Source organism: Protopterus annectens, chromosome 9.part0 (genome assembly GCF_019279795.1).
Source record: "Protopterus annectens isolate FY-2018-M chromosome 9.part0, PAN1.0, whole genome shotgun sequence".
Classification (NCBI taxonomy): Eukaryota; Metazoa; Chordata; order Ceratodontiformes; family Protopteridae; genus Protopterus; species Protopterus annectens.
Genome location: NC_056743.1, coordinates 1,281,966,795 through 1,281,985,385, shown reverse-complemented (window position 1 = coordinate 1,281,985,385; position 18,591 = coordinate 1,281,966,795). Strand labels below are relative to the sequence as shown.

At 41.8% G+C, this 18,591-nt stretch overlaps 1 protein-coding gene across 1 annotated transcript in view; it reads right to left on the bottom strand.

Moving 5' to 3' along the window:
* Nucleotides 1-18,591, bottom strand: part of LOC122812004 (inactive carboxypeptidase-like protein X2) — a 730,993-nt gene that overhangs the window by 502,528 nt on the left and 209,874 nt on the right. The window contains exon 9 of the mRNA XM_044084217.1: nt 7,385-7,462. Coding sequence (XP_043940152.1) covers nt 7,385-7,462 — 78 coding nt within the window. The remainder of the gene's footprint in view (nt 1-7,384; nt 7,463-18,591) is intronic.

The following is an 18,591-nucleotide window of genomic DNA, read 5'->3' as shown; positions in this document are numbered from 1 at the left end:
CCCCTGAGAAGAATTAAGCTTGTAAAATTACATCACTCCTCTCCTCCCCCCCACCAGCTCCAGCAGGTGCCTGAGACACTAAATAAATTCAGTTTTCCTGGGTCATAGCCAAGGCTTTATCAATCTGTGCCAATTCAGCTAACTGGACATGATTTTCTTAATGGTGAGAGCTAAATAGCTAGAGAGTTAACATAACAGGGTCTTTTGTCCCCTGTTATTTTAAGCTTTGTCCAGATTTCTTGAACTAAGAGGTATGGTTGTCTTCCATTCATAGAAATGTTTGAATGACAACGGGGCATGTTGAGGTCATTGTTGAGGAACTGGTGGGAAAGATCTGCAATCCAGTTGACAGAGGGCAGGAATTTTCCATTGCATCACTGGTGGGAATTATAACCTATTTGGATAACTAATAAAATGTTTTTTTTAACAAAAAACTTCTGTATTAAATTACCACTTATAACATAGGCAATCATACATAGGTTCATAGGTTCATACTAGGCTATCTGCCCTGGGGCAATTATAAGCCTAGCCCAATTTTGTATGGCTTACGCCACCCCTTGATTTGAGTATACTGTGCCCTTTTTAAGGTTTAGTTTGCTGTGCCTCTGTCTAATAGTGACACGGAAGTAATCCCCGGGACAAACCTACGATCTCCCATCCACTCATCAAGATTCTTCTTGAAGAGATTCAGTGAGGTGCTCTGCCTAACATGAATTGGAATTCTATTCCAGAGAGAAGGGAGCCTCTGGGTTATGAATCTGTCCCTCCAACAAGTTCTATTTATTTCAGTGCTGAGGTTCAAGTCCCTCGAGCGTGTGGCTCTAAGGGATTTAGATTTACTGAGGTGGAGCATGTCCATTAATTCTGGATTGGACATAGGCGATCTATCCCTCGAAGTAGGCGGTATACAACTGAGTAGAGCTGGAGTTTTTTTAACCGAGCAGCATATGGCATCTGCTTGAGTCCCTTGATCCTCTTGGTGAGGTACTTTTGGGGTCTTTCTAATTGCTGCAGGTGTCGGGTAAGGTACATCCCAAAAGGGGCATTGTATTCTATGATGGGCTTGATGAGGGATGAATAATGGGGCACGATTACCTCTCTTGATCTAGAGGTGAATCCTTTCATGATGAGGTGGGCTATGTAAAAGGTCTTTCTAACCACTTTGGCAATGTGGTTGTCAAAGGAGAGATTGCTACCAACTGGGGTCCCCAGCTCCCTAATTTCTTTCTCTGTACTTAATGGGTTACCACCTATGTGGTAATTTGTGGGCACACTGTTTTTGCCAAAGGGTATGACTATACACTTTTTGGCATTTAGCTTTAGACCATGGCTCTGGCACCAGTTATCCGTCTCTGTGAGACCTTTTTGAAGGATGTTTGTGTCAGCTGGAGAGTTGGCGCCTAGTTTGCAGTCGTCTGCGAACTTGGTGAGCCATAGTCCTCCCACGTTGGCCTGTACTTCAGAAAAGTATATACCGAACAAGAGCGGTCCCAGGACAGAACCTTGTGGGACGCCACTTGTGACCGGTTTCGAGTCTGACATGGCTCCAGCAACTCTCACTCTGTGGGTTCTGTCTTTGAGCCAGTTTGTGACCCATCTTGTGACATAGGGGTTTATATTTAAGCTGGATAGCTTATCTATGAGGCCCGAGTGGGGTATTGTGTCAAATGCCTTTGCTAGGTCCAGATAGGCTGTGTGGACTACCTTCCCTTCATCTATGGCTTTGGTGACTGTTTCGAAGAAGTCAACCAGGTTCAAAAGGCAGGATCTGCCCTTGACGAAGCCGAACTGGGTAGGATCTAGTGTCTGTAGGTCCCCGAAGTCTTTGTTTATAAGCTCCATGATGATCCTCTCCATAGCCTTGCAGACTAAGCTAGTCAGGCTTATGGGGCGATAGTTACCAGGGTCCGTAGAGGCTCCACCTTTGTGGAGTGGGACCACTGTTGCTGTACGCCATTCTGTGGGCACATATCCTGTAGTGAGGCTGAGATTGTACAGCTGTTTTATTTGAGGGATTAGTTCTTCTTGGAGTTCATGTAGGACGCAACCCGGGATGCCATCTGGTCCCATGGAAGCAGTGTTTTTTGCTTTGGAGAGGGCAGCCTTCACCTGAGCATCAGAGATGTTTGGGAGGCAGCCCTCTGCCAGGATAGATACTTGCTCTTTTTTTGGGGGGGAGGGGGTGGAGAAGTTTGCACTGAACCTGTCTGCCAGGATATTGGCGATGTCTGTGGGTTCAGTGTATTTTTTGTCGTTTAGAATCAACTCAGAACAAGTCTGGGAGTTGCATCCCAGGTTCCTAACATAACTGAAAAAAGCCTTATGATTGTCTTTAGTATCCTGAGCAATTTTTCTCTCGAAGCTGGCCTTGGAGGATTTTATGAGGGATCGTAATTTTTTGCTAGTACTGATCAGAGAAAATTAGGGATTTTGCTCTATCATGTAGTATCTTCCTCCTTCTGTTGTACAGTTTATTTATGGCTGGGATCCACCAGACTGGATGCCTGCCTTTGGATGTTTGGGTTTTGGTTTTGTTTGGGATAGCATGATCCATGCATTCCTGGAGATGTCTGTAGAATGCGTTTATATAGGATTCTGCAGTTTGGGCCATAGTTTCCACTGGCCCTGGGGCCTTGAAGGATACCACTTCGGTTTTGAGAAGTGAGAAGTTTGCTTTTGAGAAGTTTTTCACTGTGGTTTTCTGGGCTGTGGGTGAGGTCTGGATGTGGACATCCAGTGAAATTAATTTATGGTCTGATCTTACCAATGAGGGATATACTTCAGGTGTGGAGCATAGAGTCCCCATGTTGGTAATGATCAGGTCTAGTATGTTATCCCCTCTTGTGGGAGTGGTGACTAGTTGTTCCATAGCGTTTTGAGTTTATAATTTCCAGGAACCTTTGGGCTAAGGTGCTGGGGCTTGAGTAGTGCTCCCAGTCTATGTTTGGGTAGTTGAAGTCGCCCAATATAATGGTGTTCGGAGAGATCTTCATGTTCTCCAATGTTTTCAGGAAAGCCGAGTGGGATTCCTGACTTTGAGAGGTTGGTCTGTAGGATGCTATAAACTGAAAAGCAGTCTTGCCCACTGTTCGTTGCACATGGATGGTCTCCGATACTTCGTGCAATGCCACTAACCTGGAGGTGTGGATATCCTTGATAAATATGGAAACTCCCCCTCCTTTTGTGGGATTTTGGGTTTTATTACACATTTATATGGGTGAGGGGATAGTCATAATGGTTACGGTCTTTATTTCACAGATACAAGGTACAGAGTTTGATTCTGACCCCTGATTGTTAACTAAACCTGTAGTAGTGTGCAGACTAATATCTCAGTATTTAATTTAATTTAATCTAATTTAATATAAATGAAAACAAACGATACTGACATATTTTCAGTTGCCAACGTTATGTATTACTTATAATCTACCCAGGTATTGTCAAAATTACAAAGCTGATTCATTTCCTGCCTTCCCTTAAATCTCCTCCAAAACATTATTCTGCATGTACTGTACCCACAATTCCCATTTGTTTTACATAATTTGCTCCTACCATTTTCTAAAGATCCCACTTCCAATTCTTTTATCTCTGTTACTAAATTCACTGCTTTTGTATGTTGGTTTAGACTTTGATTTCGATTTTCTAGTAAGTTGTTTTTTTGGCAGCCACCAGAATTAAACTCAGCAAGGACTTACTATGTCTAGGCAATTCCGATTTTGTATCATAGCTCATAAATAATTTCCTTAGTTACACCAATTTTGTCACCCAGTATTTCTGTTAGAGTAGTCTGCAGAGAATTTTTAAAGTCTACCAATTCAATGCACTCTCAAAAATATGTTCCCAGCTGCCTTTCTCCCCAATCACACCTCCAACATTTGCAGTCTGCCTGAGGAAAATTATTTTGAATCTGCTTAGAATACAAAAATTCCTATGCATACACTTCCAAGTAAAGATCCTAAATCTTCCAGATTTTGTTGCATATTTGGGAACCATACATATATTCCCCCATTGTTTCTTTGTGAAGTGCTTATCTAGTCTCTCTTCCCAATCCTTTCTAACCTTCTGTAATTGGTTCCTATAGTTATCAAGCAATATTTTATATACACTACTAATTATCCATTTTTTAATGGCAGCTTCTGCTCTAGAGTCTACATAAACTCTGCTAGTGGTGGTCTTTCAATTAGGATTCCCCTGTTCCTTTTTCTTTGCCTATACTCTGACATCAATCCTTCATAGGAAAGACAATCTCTACCCAGCAGTCCAAATGAACTAGTGGGCTCTTCCCCATTCCCTTTACCTTTCCCTCTCTAATTATTTGCTCACAATACCTTGGTTCCTTTCCCAGTTTTCTCCAGTAAGTTCCAGCTCCCTCTTGCCTATTCTCAGCTAATAAAGTCCTTAAGAACAAACTTTTTTTTATTTTTTACTGATTTTTCACTGAGCTACTATGACAGGCTGCTTCATACAGTATGGACAATAGGGCTATTGCAAATGTTGGAGAGGCTTCACCTTAAATGGTTTCTTTACTATTAGAAGTCAGAAGGTGATAGTCCAGTGATAAAGAAATTAGTAAGTAGGATGAGTAAAGATTTGAAATTAGAAATGGTTGAGAAGATAAGAAGAGAATGGAGTATTCGTTTGGAAACTGAGGAACATATGTTAATTGCCTAGATATGCTGCAGAGTCAAGGCAATTTATGATTTTGACATGGGAATGTCTTTAGAGATATCTGTATATCCCACATAGGCCAAGAAAATTGTTCCTGAGTATCAATGCACATGCTTGGAGTAGTAAGGTAGAGATATTAGGAACATGAGAATATAGTTTCTGGCATTTACAAGTTTAACTAATTTCAAGGAAGACTTGGCAGGATTGCTGTCTGGAAATTTCAAACTGGAAGTTCTCTTAGGGTTTGACAAAGCTGTACTGAAAATGAGGTAGAATTGTTTAATACTCCTGGTTGTTATTAAATGTATTAGGCAAAGGTAGATGGTATTTACCTCCGCTTAGAGATGTGGTTTTATTAATAAACAATTTGGATATTAGAGAAGGCTGGTTGGTAAAAAGGATCCCCATCTGTGTGAAGCAGAGTCCCATCTCTAACCCTATTTAAGCATAACTTTGGCCAATGGATGGGAAAGTGGAAATTCACCCCAGCTTTTGTCCCCATGTCTCTAACAGACAGAGGCAGACAATAATGTCCAAATTAGCAACCCCCCCCCCCATCACATAACCTCTTGAAATTTCCTAACATACCACCTCTTAATAAACACCATGATACACAGGGACACAGTTGGGTCGAATTGCATAGCTAGGCTTATAAAAGCCCTGATGGTTGTAAGCCTAGTATATACTTATAAACCACTAAACCTATAATTTTGAAATTGGCAGTGTTAATAGCATCACAGACAAGTGGCAGAAACAGGACTGATACCTGGTCTGTAAGGATAACATAGAACATGTCCTTCAAAATACCAAGGAGAAGGCTAACTTTCAGAAGAAAGAAATGTTGGTTGGTTGTTGTTGTTTGTCTTTCGGCTTTTTCCCAGTTAGGGGTTGCCACAGCGGAACTCCGGTCCGCTAATGATTGGCAGTTAGTTTTTATGGTGTCGAGTTGTCAGCCTGATGTCCAACCTTCAACGAAGGCACGCCCATTCAATGCATGTCTTTCGAACGCCCACTCAACCACGGGGAGGACATGCAGACTACACACAGAAGGCACTCCCAAGCCGAGAATCGAACGGGAGAACCTCTTGCTGTGAGGCAACAACGCTACCGCTGCACCACCGCGGAAGTATATAGAATAGCAAAAACAGTGGAATGATTGTTACTTTATGTTTCTGTTTGTTAATTTACAATGGATATTTCTTTACTGCATGCACTGTATAAAATATGACTATGGAGATGAGACAACATATTTTTATGCATTGCTTAAGCTTTACTATTTTCTTCTCCTTTTGCTGTTTCATTTATTTTAAGTCATATGCTGTCACATCATCCTCCATACTTCCTATAATGTGCCAATAACTTTTTAATATCCACCCAAGCCTGTTTGTATTGCACAGATAGATGAAAACCATGACTATAACACAAACAGCTTAAATCTGAGTGGCAGCTCAGACAATGTAAAAGCTGGCAGGGGATGTCAGAACCATGCAGCTGATACCAGCTTTCCCAACCTGTGAACAGAACTGTAGTTTCAGTGGGCGAGTTACCACCAAGCAAGTGACAGCTTGAAAGGTACTGAAATAGCTAGTACCAGAGATGTGGATTTAGTGTTCCTAAGCTGGTAATTTAAGCCCCCATCATATGGGGTGACAATACACGTGTACAAGGGAGGTGTAGGAGGCCCTATGGTGATGGTGTGTTTACATCAGCCACCGGTGGTATGGTTAGGGCCTAGCTAGAAATGCCCTCACTGCCAGAATGCCAGAGAGGATACTAATAACCTCCATGGCTGCCTAGCTGATAGCCGCTATGATTTACAATCACCCTCATGCAGGAGACTCCCTACCAGCAGGGGAATGAATCAGCTCAAGACTCACAGTGGGAGGCTTGATTTTAACAGACCTAAAGACAAAAATTACATTAAAAATCTACCCAAAAATTCAAACATCAGGCAACTGGAAACTTAAATGAATGACATACAGAAACTGGTACTTCAGAAGGACAGTGCCGCTTTATGGTGCAGTGTGTAAAAAGGACATAATTTACATGGCTTGTACAGAGTTAAATCCCACACTGTTCAAATTTTCTGCTGTCAGGGGTGAGTGTGGTTTCTTCTTGGCCACTGACACCACTCGTGAGATATGAATTTTGTTTTCTGGAGAGAGAACAGAACTGACAGCCATAAATTCTGCCATTAGAACTGTACTTATTTTCATAGGTAAGCAGCAGTAAATAAGAATCATATTAAGTCCAAGCTTCATAACAAGCAAGAAAAAAGAAGTATGTGAATATTTACTTGGACTATGTAATATTTTAAAATAATGCCAGAAACTGCGCCTTCATTTAACTACATGCAAGAAAGCTGGTGGTCTATGTGGTCAGGGCTGTCTTACTACATCTCTAAATTGGCTTTTGACTTTGTAGATGGAGGGCAATTCAATTATTGGAAGGGCGTGGGAAGTGTGTGTGTAATAAGCAGATGTCAGCATGCTAATACTTCCTTTAAAGGCAAAAAAATCACTCCAGTATTTTATACAATTGTATTATCCTTCACACTCCGTATAGTTGCTGGGATTACTTTTTTAAATTTACTGTATAATTTCAATTGTCATTTACATTTCTGTATATTTGTTATTGCTTCTTTAACTTTTACTGCATAACTTTATTTATCATATCATACTGTTTACTTTTAGCTTTTATCTGTCTATACTTTACTTACTTGTGGAAGTATATGGCTGCCCTTCCTCTGGGCTCCATTCTTCATCCAATCCTTCCTTCTTGAGTTTGTTCAGCAGAACTGAAAAGCACGCAACAAATATAAGTCATGAACATGAGCTTGACTGTATTATATATGGGCTTCACACTTTTTTATCAAGTAATGGAAAATTCAAGTATGTGCCTGCAGAAGTGTGAAGACTTTGTGATTATTTGCTCAGGCTATGCATAGTACTCTTTCCCCACTCTTGCTTTCACTTGCATTCCACAATAACACCCCCACACCCCCACACCCCAGCAGAAAACAGGAACCCAATCATAAGGTTTGTGTTGGGAAGGAGTCTTAAGTGCACATTATCCTTAAATGCGATTAATGCTCTGTGTCCTTTGCCCTTAAAAACATCACCTGCTTACGCTAACAGTGCTGAAGAATGTTTTGTGCCAGTCTGGTAGCACAGCTTAAGTCACATGCAATTATCTTGTCTTACAGTGAACTGAAACACATACAAAATATTTCCTAATTTTATTTTTAATAATTATTTTGGCCCCAGTGGAGCAGACCATTCACTTCCACGGATTCCTTTCCTCGATCTTGGATGCCAAGAATCACTCTTAACCCCCCACTAAGACCTAATCTGAAATACTCCTGCTGCATGAGAGAAGAATTGAGGAATCCTACCTGCAATTACTTGTGCCCTAATCATATCCCCATTCCAATGCCTGACTGACATGTGATGACATAAGGCCATTATGGCCAGGAATATATGTTAATGCATTCTCCCAGTATTTTGTAAGTGGGATGCTAGGGCTGCCATCTCTGCTTTTGACCCCTTACCACCCTTGGTTAGGCCATTCATTGAAATACTGGAGCCCTTTCTGTTCCTCCCAGTTGGGTCCAAGTGACAAGCTTGCTAGTCAAAACCAGATAGCCTGGGTTGCAACCAGGGTTCCTTCCTGCTGTAACATGCAGCCAACACAAAAACTTTGTTATGGTACAATATGAGGCATAACTGCATCAGGTACTACAGTCACTACTCTGTCAATTCAAAATTTGCTGCATAGTTCTTGTACTCATGTTTTGTTATGAACATCCACGTGTTACTTACTTGTTAACTTAGACCCTATAACTTCCTTTCTTTTTGTTATGAATATGGTATTTCACCTTCTAACTTAGTACTGTTGTTTATTTTCCAGTTATCTCCTCAGGACTCTAATGAAAATTTGACTTCCTAACTAGTCATTTCAGGTTAACAAATGCAGATAAATAAACACACTTAGCCAGCATCAATACTCTGCCCCATATTGGCTCATTGTGCCTGCTCAGTCCCAGTACTGTTCTTTAATATCATCACTTCAGTATGTTCATCTACCCCAGTATTTTTCCCAACAAGATCACCTAAATCCACTTATCAGCCACAGTACTACACCAGCATTTGCAGGTTAATATGCTTACCCACCCCCAATACTGCTGCATTATCACTTTAACGTACTATCAAACAATGCTGCCCTCCAAACTTATTACTTCAATATATTTATCCATCCATATTACTGTCCCTTAATATTATCACCTCAGTAAACTGAGCAGTATTACTTTCCCAACATCGTTACCTCATTATCCCAGCCCAGTATTATAGGAGATCCTGCCTATTAAATGTAGTAAACGTCTTTGAGAAGGTCACACGGGCTGGTAACAGTGGTCATGCTGTTCATACAGTGTACTGTGAACTAGACAAAGCCTTTGACAGCATATTTCATGCAGGCATTGTAAGTAAGCAAAATACTTTATATATTGATTTTTATGTGGAAAGATGGGTAGCTAACTAGGTAAAAGACATAAACACATAGTTTGAGTGATCGATATATCATCTGGAGATATGACACTAGTGAAGTCCCCAAGGGTTCTGCACTAAGACCTCTCCTTTTTGGCATTTAGCTCTCTGATATCAAATATCAGTTAACTGCAAACTGAGTATTTTTGTCAAGACTCACTCTAACAAAAGTACCCTTAGTCAATTTTTGGTGTACTGAAAATGGGTTCAAATTAAATGTAAAAATATATAGTAGTATAATTTAATTTGGGAAACAACCCCTGCTCTCAACATACAGTGTACGTAATGCTCCACAATTAAATGAAAATGTAGGCAGGGACCTAGTTTAACAGTTCCCTCTCCTTTGACCAATGTGTGTCACCTCTGGGTAGAAAATCCTTCTTCTTAGCTCAACTGGTCACCAAGGATATATCATCCAAATCTAAGGATGCCATTGTTCCCTTACACTTGGCATAGATTAGACCAATTATAGAGTATAATGCCCCCTATGGGATGTACCTCACTTGACATATCAAATAACTAGAGAAGCCAAACTAAGAATGATTACATATTTACAGTCATTGTGCTACCTCGAGAAGTTTGAATCTCTGTCTCTTTACTCTGTATGTTGAGGAAAGAGCTGAACCTCACCTACCCGCCACTAGGGACACTGTTGTTCTTGATCTTCCTTTACCTCCGCAAGTCTAAATGCATAGCAAACACTAGAGTCAGGGACCTAAATACTCACAAACAGATAAAAAAAATCATGTGATAGAGAGGGACAGAGAGAGATTCATTAAGCAGTGCTTTCTCATTTCTAGAATAACATATTCTTGCAGATTAAACTATGTAAAATATAATCTTCCTTCAAACAGAACATTGACGGCTGGATTGGTACCCAGAAATTCATCCCAGGACTAGTTGTGCTAGCCCTCCAAGAGAAAAGAGATACAGTGTAAGGACAGTATTGGTAAGGCATTGATAGTCATGAGACTAAATTGCTTTGAAACCCCTATGAATTATAAGTATCCTGTGAAAACTTAAATGTCATAAATGGGGTGTAACACAACTCTTCTCTCTCTGTCTCTCTCTCTCTCTCTCTCTCTGAGCATATATACCTCCTCTATTTTTAACCTCTTCTTTATTAATATTTAACATACTTAACAGTGTTTACATCATGAAGAGCCATAGTTACATTCAAAACATATATTACCTTAACTATATAAATTAGCATATCACTGAAGAGAATCAGGGACAAATCCAGAAAGAACCAGAGACAATCAGGGATACTTTTAAAATATTAGTACTATCAGCATGAGACATTTACAGAATAAGAGAATGTGAATTAATATACAGTTTCTGAGATAAAAGAAGTCTATAACTCTAATTGTTGTCTTTATTTAGTAACTGTAATTTATCTCCTTTTCTCCAAAAGTAACAAGTTTTAGGAGGGATTAACAGGGACAGAGCTACACTTTGAGTCAAAATCAGAGACAGCTGAGAGGTGAGTCTAACAGCTTACTTAGTGATAATGCCGAGCTATTCCTTTACCATCTTTAGTCAAATGTCAGAACCTACCCAACATTTCTGAGTATTTTTTTTACATACTTAGAGGAGCATATCATTAAATCATCATGTAAGTAACTTTCCTTTGATGTGACACATAATATGCCCATGGTGAAATCAAATTATACCAGGCTCATTTAATTCCCATTAACCATTCCAATTCATATCAATAACATTCCTTGTTAAGCTCATCTGCCTTTCTGTCATAATACAGAATCATTTATAACTTTCTCCTCTAGTCTTTTTATTAATTTATTTCTAATCATCATGCCCCTTTATTTATGAATGTGGCAGTCTGTAATCATTCTCCTCAAACAGCAAAGAGGTAATTCTACCCTTTAAAAAGTCATACAACAAAAAACGCAGAGACTGTACTTAGCATTCTCCTGCTCCTCTGTTTTATGTTTTCTAAGTTCACCTTTTATTCACGCTGTTCTACTTATCTTTTCAACCCCAGACTTAAGTTTTGAGGGCATTGACAAATCAAGAAAGAACATTCAAGTAAACAATTCATAAGCAAGCTGCATACTTTCACCAACATTTAATTTCACTAACTTGACCAGCTTGTATCATACAGTCGATTCAGTAAGCACCTCACCTTATCCACCTATTAGGCTAACAGGAGACAATATAACCTCTTTTCATTTCCTTTTATCACTCACATTTAACTAATCACATAGCCATGTTTTCTAGCCAAATAAAGCATAGTCCGCATGACTGGTATAAATCTTATTATAGGTTCATAGTTTAGTACTAAGCTAACTGCCCTTGTGAGCCATTTTAAGCTTAGCCAATTATCCCTTGTGAGACTCAAACCCTGCACTTTGTGTTTGTAAGGCAAGCACCTTAGCCATTAAGCCACCCTCCCAACCCACACATTCCTTATTTTGTTTTCACTCGTGTTAACAACCCTCACATTCACATCCAATTTGTATTTACATACCACATCAGTCTGTACCATGCTCCCCCTTTGACCACGATATCTGCTTGTTCACCTATCAATTCAAACAACAGAGTAGAAACAGACCAATTCTGACTTCTGTTACTCCATGTGTTAAAACATTCAACATGGCTCCTTACCTGGTCAATGAAAGCATAATTAGTAAAACTGTATAAATCTTATTTGTCAGACATTTTCTGCATTATTATCATACTTAACTATCATGTACACACTATGCCTTTACACTTCAGAACTAAACAAAATATTCTGAGTCAGGCAAACTTTCTTTCATTTACTCATAAACTTTGGACACTGCTTAAGACACTAACCTCCCCAGTTAACCATCTTCCCATTCCCCCAACATGTTCATATCCAGTTTTTCTCCTTCACATTTGAACACAGCTTAATCACTTTATGGTGAAATAATAATGACACATCTTCAATAACAGTAAACAATCTTTTCACAGCTTATAATTATGCATAGCTTGCCCTACCACATGTTTGATTTAAGAGTGGTGTCCAATGGATTCTTTAAAGACTTTTTCTGCCTTCAAGGCAGCAGTGAAATGTCCTTTCAGCATACATAATCTTCATGCTAGGGGAGAAGCATCTCCATCTTGTATTAATTACATAACCCAGCATATGTCTTTTTATATTTTTGTCAGTTCCATATGGGTACTACTTCACCATGCTCTATATTTTTATTCACCCCATAAAATTACTATATAATACATATTGTGCTATTTACACATGTTGATAGTTCCACAGGGTTAATCCTTCAGCATGTTTTATGAATGTAGCCAAACTTAATAACAATCACTTCCAAAGTTCAACTAACAGAAAGGAAAATTAATCAATGTTTTAACCTTGTTTCTAAAGCTTAACAGATACATTATGTTCCAGACAAATGTTAAGTCATATGCTTAATACCTTACCACATTAAAATACAAACTTAGCAGTGGCATTTCCAGATGGTTACTACATCACCATTTTCTATTACATCGCTATTTCATCATAACACAATCCAAACTTGACAGTAACATTTATGTATCGTCAATAATTCACAATACTGAATGATTTTAAACAGTTTCAATATAAATCATAATTATTCAGTCATAGGCTTGGCTAGTCATGTCATTAATAATTCACATATTCCAGTACAAAGCTGATACTAGCTTCTTTGTATGATTAATACTTCTCCAAACCATGTAATATTCGAACATCTGCACTCAGCATCATCATTTCCCAATGACATAACTGCAAAAAGATTACCTAATCCTATGGTTAACATGTGATCATATTATAATTCAAACGTATTTATCATTTGTTTACAAGGGAAGTTTGACTTGGAACAAAGCCAGTTTTCAGTGGCGGCCCGGGGAGAAACTCTCCAGATGCATGTCTTTGTAATGTAGAAGGAAATCAGAGCACCCGGAGGAAACCCCCACGAAGACAGGGAGGACTTGCAGACTCTGCACAGAAGGCACCCCAGCTGAGAATCAAACCAGAGAATCTCTTGCTGTGAGGTGACAATGCTACCGCTGCACCACTGCTTCGTCCAACTTAATTGCCATATTTCCATATAGTTAAAACTTTACCATAGTCTGTAATGTTTAAGCAATTTCAGTAAACATCATACAGTACATTCTCAGTTATCTGGAACTCATGCAACCAGAACTCTCAAGCAACCTGAAAAAAAAAAACGAAGAAATACAGTACAATTTTCATGTGCTACACTTTCTGCCCCCCCCACCCTGCAAAACATACCTTACATTTTAAGAGTTTTAGAGTTTTAAAAAGGAAGATAGGAATAATTTCCCTCTCTCCCCAACCTAAGAACAAGTCAAACCAAACAAATAGTAAAGGGTACAGTATTTGTCAGGCCCATTTTTAATAGTAACTCTCAAACAACCGGAAACTACAGTTATCCAGCATCTACCAATCCCCATGGGTGCTGGTTAACTGACAGTTTACCAAACTTATTCATCTGATGTTGTTAATCTTCTTCCCATTCTTCACTGATGGGTTCGGTTCTGAGCCCTTGGAACTGAGTCAGCCTAATACCAAGCTCGCGTACACTAAAATCTCTCGAGCTAAGCTGCTAACCACAATTCCCTTCTCCCAGTTACCTCAGATCTCATTTGCCACACAGCCATATAGCAGTGTTTCACCGAGCTCTCCAGCCAAGTGTCATATTTTTACAAATTTTACTGTATTTTGAAACTTTTTTCTATCTAACTCATTTTTCTACCCTATTTCTCTAACTAGCTCTACCCGTCGGGTATTCCCTATACCATCGTTGGTAATGCCCTCTCCTACCCTTGTGGTATCGTTTGATACCACTGTTGGTATCTTCCTTTTCTGCATCTTTTCTATACTTTCTAGCAGTAATTTGTTTGTTTTCTTTTTGTGTGTTAGATATGTCTGAGACAAAAGGGACTTCGAGGTTCAAAGATTGCACTTCCTGCAATGGCAAACTCCCCAACAGCAACTTACATGATGATTGTGTCTGTTGTCTGGGGGTTTCTCGCCTCTCTGTAAAACCTCCTTGCCAGAATTGCCTGAGTTTTAGTCAGCAGATGCTGAATGAAAGAAAAAAACAACCTTATCTTGAAAGGCCTGTTAACCTCACCTTTCTCAGTGGCCCTTTCTGTGTCGGAGGTTTCAACCCCTCCAGTGAAGGACAAAAGATGTCCACATTCCGATCCCTCTTCACCAGCTGGTGATAAGGGCAAGTCCCACAAACACAAGGCCCACAAATCTTCTACTGAACACAAGATTGCTTCCTCGGCTCCGAATATTTCTGTTGCTTCTGTTCTGAGCTCAACTCCAGTTGCTTCTTTGGACATTATGATAACTTCGACGTTGGCACCACCTTCGACATCTACGGCACCAGTCATAACTACAGTAACGACTATGGCTCCGACCTTATTGTCTTCGATAGTCTCAGCACCGACTTCCCCTTTCACCACACCGAAGACGGTTCCAACGATCCCCTTGGAGCCGATAATAACCTCAACTCTGAGTGCCACCTCAGCACTGAGTCCTTTCTCAATACTGTTAGTTCCTCTATTGCCTGTTTCCAAGTTAGAGTCTTTGGTGCCGACAATTCAAACACCACGGACCCAGTACTCTCCCTCATTGGAACTGTTCTTAGGCCAGGCTTATAGCCCTTTTCTGGACTGGCCTGATTCCCCTTCTGGAGTGTCTGTAAGGTCCACCAGGAGTCTGTCTGAATTTGATGTGGTGCACCTGCTGGACCAGCTGTTGACAGCCAGAGGGTAACAAACATTCCTAAGACTCATCCCACTTCGGGTTTGGGTCTACTGCTCCCAGGACTCTCACTTATACTCCTCCCTTGGATCCATCGGTCCTGAGACCCATAGCTCCAACGTCCTTGGTGGGAACCCTTTCCTTGGTGCCAACAGTGACCCTCACTGAGCATCCGAGGCCTCCCCTTTGGGTTTTGGTTCCATCGGAGCCATTCCTTCCTCAGTCTCATGGTTGGGGGGGAGTGGAACTCTCGGTTCTGAGCACAGTTCCAAGGTTTTTATCGGTTCCATCCTTGAAACCAGGGGCAATGCCTGCCCGATCTTGCTTGAAGCTTCATCCCTGGGTGCGGGTCTGACGGAGAGGGGTGTGACCCCAGTTCCGAGATTGTCTTATTCAGTTCCAGGCTCCCATTTCTCTTCGGGTGGGCCTGCTTTCCATGTAATGGAGAGGGTGCTTGCTTCTGGAAGTGCTCCTCCTATGTCAGATCTTCCCCCCGATCCCTCTGAGCTAAAGCTACCACAGGCCACCTCCCCAGGACACCGAGAGCACAAGCCTCAGGAAACCCCAGTTCAGGGTAATTTTCCTTCCGAGTCTTCTTCAGATATTCCCACTGAAGAACCCCCTCGGAAGAAGGCGTGTAAGAGGAAACACCTTGACTCTCCAGAGGAGTCTCTCACAGAGGATACAGACTACAATGATGGTGAAGGGTCCCCACGGTCACCCCCTGGCGATGTCTCATTTGGAGACATATTGGAAATACTGAAACAGAGGGGTGGCTGGAAGCCCTCCAACCCTTCCACAGAGGAGTCTGTCTTCCTGCAGGTTTTCCGCTCTTGGCCTTCTACTTCTTGGGTGACCCCACCTACCGATGAGTTAGTCCAGCTCATTGTGCAGCATGCATGGAAGAACCCTGATTCTATTGAGGCCATTCCCCGGAGACCAAACAAGATTCTTTCCCCACCAGAGGAGCATCCCTACTGGTCTAGAGGCTTGCCAGTAGACGCTATGGTGGTGGTGGTGGCGGCCACTAAAAAGGACCTTGTTGAGGATAGTCCTACTGTCCACCCACCCAACAGTAAGTCCTGGGCTGTGGACTGACTAGGGAAGCAAGTTTTTGCTTCAGTGACCTTTGCAGCCAGCTCTCTGAATTACTTGGTACATTTCATGTGGCTCCAAAGGGATCTGATCTCTGAACTTTCTGGAGCCCTCGGGGGTCATGTTTCTGATGGGGCACGAGACAAGGTTGCCTCTCAACTTGCCACCCTTGAGTCTATCCCCAACTTGTCCATGAGGTTGCTCTCCCATGCAACCAAAGGGGTGGCTAGAGCTGCAGGTGCAGGCGTAGTCATGAGACGTCATGTCTGGATGTGCATCTGTGACCTCAAGGACTCCTTCAAGTCCTCCTTTTTGAATGCCCCTATTGAACCATCATCCTTGTTTGTTTCTAAAGTAAAGGAAACACTGGCCAGGTGTGAACAGGATGGAAAGACCTTGTCTGCCATTGGCCTACATTTTGCCAAGCCTCAACGTTCTTTTTCCAGGAACCAGAGGAGTGGGAAAATATGGCACAGAAAATCTCAAGGTCCTTTCCGCAACACATATGGTGAGGATTCCCCCAGAGGCAGAGGGGATTCCAATGGTGGAAGACGCCACTTTAGGGGCAGAGGGGGTCACCGAAACCAAGACTCCAGGGATTCTTTCTTCGGGCAGTCTTATTACCACTCCTGAAGCGTTGCCTGATTGCTTTCCTCTGGAAGCAGTTGGGGCTTGTTTTTCTCTGCACCAAACTGCCTGGCACTCTATTAAAAAAGATTAGTGGGTGCAGAGAATAATCTCCAGAGGCTATTACATCTCTCTAATATCACGCCCAAAACCTACAAAGAACCTTCCCGATGTTCCACCCAGTCAAAGGGAAGAAGCGGCTTCAGAGATAAGAAAGCTGTGTCAAAAAAGAGTCATCTAACCAGTCCTCCCAGACCAATGCGGATCCGGTTTTTACTCAAGATTCTTTTTGGTGCCAAAAAAGACCAGGGACTGGAGACCCATTTTGGATCTCAGCCATCTAAACAAGTCAGTGGTTCAAACCAAATTCTGCATGGTCACTATACAATTCATTCTCTCTTTTTTTATGGGAGGATGTTTGGATGTGCTCGATAGACCTCCGGGATGCATATTACCACATCAAAATGGACAAATGCTCCAGGAGTCTCCTTCGCTTCTGGCTATGAGACAAACATTATCAGTTCAGAGCCCTGCCATTTGGTCTTTCGATGACCCCCAGAGTGTTCATGAAATGCCTAGCAGTGGTGACAGCTCATCTGAGACTTCAGGGATTCCAGGTGTTTCCATATTTAGACGATTGGTTCCTCTCCACCCCCACCAAGCATCTCCTGACCATAGCCCTCCGCAACAAATTCTCACTGCTGGAGTCTCTAGGCATCACAGTTCATTGGGAAAAATCCAATCTACAACTTTCCCAACAATTAGAATTTATAGGTGCAGTTTTCAATACTCGAACAAGCTCACAGGCTTCAGTGGTTAAGATTACAAGTGATACTCTGTCAAAGGAAGGTGTCCGCAAGAGAAGCTCTCCAGGCTCTGGGGTCTATGGCTGCAGCCATTCTGATTGTTCCTCTGACAAGATTACATATGAGACTGTTACAGTGGCTCCTTTTGTCCCAATGGTTGGCAAATCTTCACCCCTTAAACTCACAGATCCTCATCACCAATTCCTGCAAGCAAGATCTTCTTTGGTGGATGAGGCCAGACAAAAATCTTTGGTGTCGCCCCTTCCAGATCCCTCAACCCAACACCACAATGACCACAGACACTTCCCTGATAGGGTGGAGGGGCCATTTTCAGGGAAAGACAGTCCAAGGCACATGGTCCATCTCAGCGGCCAAATTGCATATCAATGTTCTGGAGTTGAGAGCGGTGCTGTTGGTGTTGCAGGCACTACATCCGCTCCTTCCATCGGGGGCAATTGCGATTCAATCAGACAATATGTCAGTAGTCTGGTACATAAACAAACAAGGAAGGACCATATCCTACCCCCTGTGTTGAAAGGCCATGAGAATTTGGCAGTGGGTGATAGCTTCCAAACGCTTTCTTATAGCAACGCATATCCCAGGGAGCTCCAGCATGATTGCGGACAGGCTGAGCAGATGCATCCTCCTTCCACACAAATGGTCTCTCAATCCAAACATAATGGCAGAAATTTTCAGCCACTGGGGCCAGCCTTGCTGAGATCTCTTTGCTTGCCCTTCAAACAACAAATGCAGCAGCTTCTTTGCCCTTTTTCCCCCAGAAGGGGAGTCACTGAGAGACGCTTTGACTCACGATTGGCCCACGAGTTTCCTCTATGCTTATCCTCCAGTTCCCTTGATACTCCTATTTTTAAAGAAAGCAATTCAGTTGAGATGCAAGGTGATCCTCATTGCCCCATTCTGGCCTCAACAAGTGTGGTTCCCCTTCTTCCGGCTTCTCCTATTACAACCTCCATGGACCCTGGACACTCATCAGGACCTAATCTCTCACCCCCAAGGGTTGACTCCCCCAAATCTGTCCACTCTCAAGCTGACAGCTTGGTTTCTCCACTTCCGTTAGTCGCCAGGCAGGAAATCC